Consider the following 2,444-nt stretch of genomic DNA (forward strand, 5'->3'; position numbering starts at 1 on the left):
AACTTCAATTGTAATGCTTGTAGATTCATGTAAATGTGTATTAACATGATGATAAAGCATACCTGATTCATATCCTAACTGACGACAGGCAACACTTGCATCAGTGTTATCCCAGTAGTCATCACAAACCGTTCCCCATGCACCAGCACTACTGCATACTTCAACACGTCCCTCACTGGTACTAGTGCCACCCACGAGTCTAATAGAACCACTAGTGCATGCTGCTAATCCATGACGTATTCTTGTCAAAAGAAAGGTTACTATCACCAGAATAGCTCCAAGTTTCATTACGAGGCGACTAGGTAAGAGAAAGCGAAGCTTCCGTGTTTTGAGCGGACAAATTGAAAAAATCCAAACACCGTGTCCGGCAGTATACAAAAACCACATGGAAATCAGCAGAAGGGCGGAGCCGGAGTGATGAAAAGTTGTAGATCTAGCATAGGCTTGCTTTACTATTCTGTCTGAGTAAAAAGGTAATTAATGTATATATATATATATATATATATATATATAATGTTACTATCATGCTATTAGTACACAGTATTATGAGGTTGAGTTTGATGGAGAGTCTGGTCACATTAAATCAAGCACTGTATCTAGTATATATACCTATACAGAATGTCCTAGAGAGAGAGAGAGAGAGGGAACTTACTGGAAGTGGGCGTGCCTTTACAAAATTATATAAATTAAAAGTCATGTAGGTAATGATGGTAATGCAGATAATGATGGTAATGTAAGTACGAGAGGGTGCTCTAAAAACTAAACACTAAACCCCAATCCCAACCCTACGACCCCGGAGGCTAAGATGTACGAGAGGGTGTTTATTTCTTGACCCAAAAAGCCAAAAAATAGCAAAAAAGGTTATTTATAAAAAAGAAAAAAAAATCATACACTGCAGCATGGTTTTGAGCAGCAGTCTTGACAGGATTCAAACCCGGGCCGCTGACCACATCTGCGCAATCCACACCAACCTCTCCACTGCACCACCACGACCCTGCTGCATAAACAGTGCTGATTGTCGTATTTATGCTTGATATCTGTAGATAAAGCTGTGTATTAGTATACTGGGGCGAAACCCCAGTATACTATATATATAATTTTGTAAAGGCATGCCCACTTCCTGTAAGTTCCCTCTCTCTAGGACATTCTGTATACATACTAGTAGTGTCAACATGGATCAGCAATTCTACTGGTATAATGCTAGCACTGGGAATAACATTGATACACAGGTAGTTAATGATTCTATAATTGTTACATGATGCCTCTTTTTTATAGAATTCAAATGCATATATATTTCGTCCCAACAGTTCAATGACATTTCCTGTTGACAGTGGTGATGATTATGCTGAAATTACATCCTGTTACAGTAAAGCAATGTAAAATGTCAAAAATGGTGTTTAGAAAAAATAATTTTATAGGGTGAGTCATTGTCTGAGGTTCAGTGGGATATCTGAGGGGGACCTACAGGAGCTTGGGCCCCCATAATTTTTATTGATAATGATATTCATTGTTTATTTTATTACCTACCACCTGGTAATAAAGTGAACCACTCCGTAATAATCATTTACAATACATTGCACAGCAGCAATGAGGCAAAAACAAAACAATCGTTTTATATTAATAATTGTTGAAAATGTAAGAATTTGATACTTTAAAATATGCAAAATGAAAATAATCTATTTTGGTACACTATACAAGCACCAAAAAGGGTGTGTTCAAAATTTCAGCACGCTTTGCGTGCCACTTGCCTCTGGGCCCCCTCATCATTTCCTTCCCAGCTACACTCCTGCTGAGGTTAGACAAGTATTCTCATCATGGGTGTCTTAACTCAAGTTAGTATCATATATTGCACATAATATTATAACATACAGTGTTAGGTTATTAGACTCTACAAGAACATACCAACAATTGAGCTGGAGTACACTGTAGGACCAATACAAATAAAATGCATCATTCATTGCAAATACATGTACATTAGGTAAATGACCCTGTTATGTACCGTAGGGTGCCTTTTTTTCGAGGGCTATAAATTCTCTGGATTTTTATTTTGCGGATTTAATTTTCACAAATTTATGCCGTCTGCCATCTTGCACTGTATTAATTTGATTTTTGCGAAAGTAATTTTTGCAAATCTTTAAAAAAATCACAAAATCCGCAAAATTTATAGCCCTCAAAAAAAGGCACCCTACGGTATTAGGGATGGTTTGGGTAAAGAAATAATATCACATTTTACAACTGACCTTAAAACTGACTCTACATTTTATCATGTACTGATTCTAATGGGAGAGGTATGCAGAAAAGAGTGTAAGTGCATGTGAATAGTATTTTATTTTACATGATGTATCTTGTTAGATTTGTATTACAGGAGAAACTATCATCTGACATGGACCTATAACAAGACAGAGCCAATAGCAGGAACTACTATCCAGTTAATAGTAGAATTT

At 36.7% G+C, this 2,444-nt stretch overlaps 1 protein-coding gene and 1 long non-coding RNA gene across 4 annotated transcripts in view; one reads left to right on the forward strand and one right to left on the reverse strand.

Moving 5' to 3' along the window:
* LOC109584914 (neurotrypsin-like) overlaps positions 1-387 on the reverse strand; it is a 3,647-nt gene extending 3,260 nt beyond the window's left edge. Inside the window, exon 1 of the mRNA XM_020000828.1 lies at positions 63-387. Coding sequence (XP_019856387.1) covers positions 63-387 — 325 coding nt within the window. The remainder of the gene's footprint in view (positions 1-62) is intronic.
* A 46-nt stretch (positions 388-433) lies between these two features.
* LOC109584915 (uncharacterized) lies at positions 434-2,444 on the forward strand. 3 transcript variants are annotated; one of them, XR_002186229.1, is made up of 6 exons: positions 434-473; positions 1,142-1,229; positions 1,276-1,366; positions 1,419-1,832; positions 1,872-1,978; positions 2,366-2,444. It is a non-coding gene; the product is annotated as an uncharacterized LOC109584915 (long non-coding RNA). The 3 variants fall into 3 exon arrangements; XR_002186228.1 differs by lacking the exon at positions 2,366-2,444 and having other exon boundaries at positions 1,872-2,076; XR_002186230.1 differs by lacking the exon at positions 2,366-2,444 and having other exon boundaries at positions 1,878-2,076.

This window comes from Amphimedon queenslandica, unplaced genomic scaffold, assembly GCF_000090795.2.
Source record: "Amphimedon queenslandica unplaced genomic scaffold, v1.1 AMPQUscaffold_13150, whole genome shotgun sequence".
NCBI classification, from domain to species: Eukaryota; Metazoa; Porifera; class Demospongiae; order Haplosclerida; family Niphatidae; genus Amphimedon; species Amphimedon queenslandica.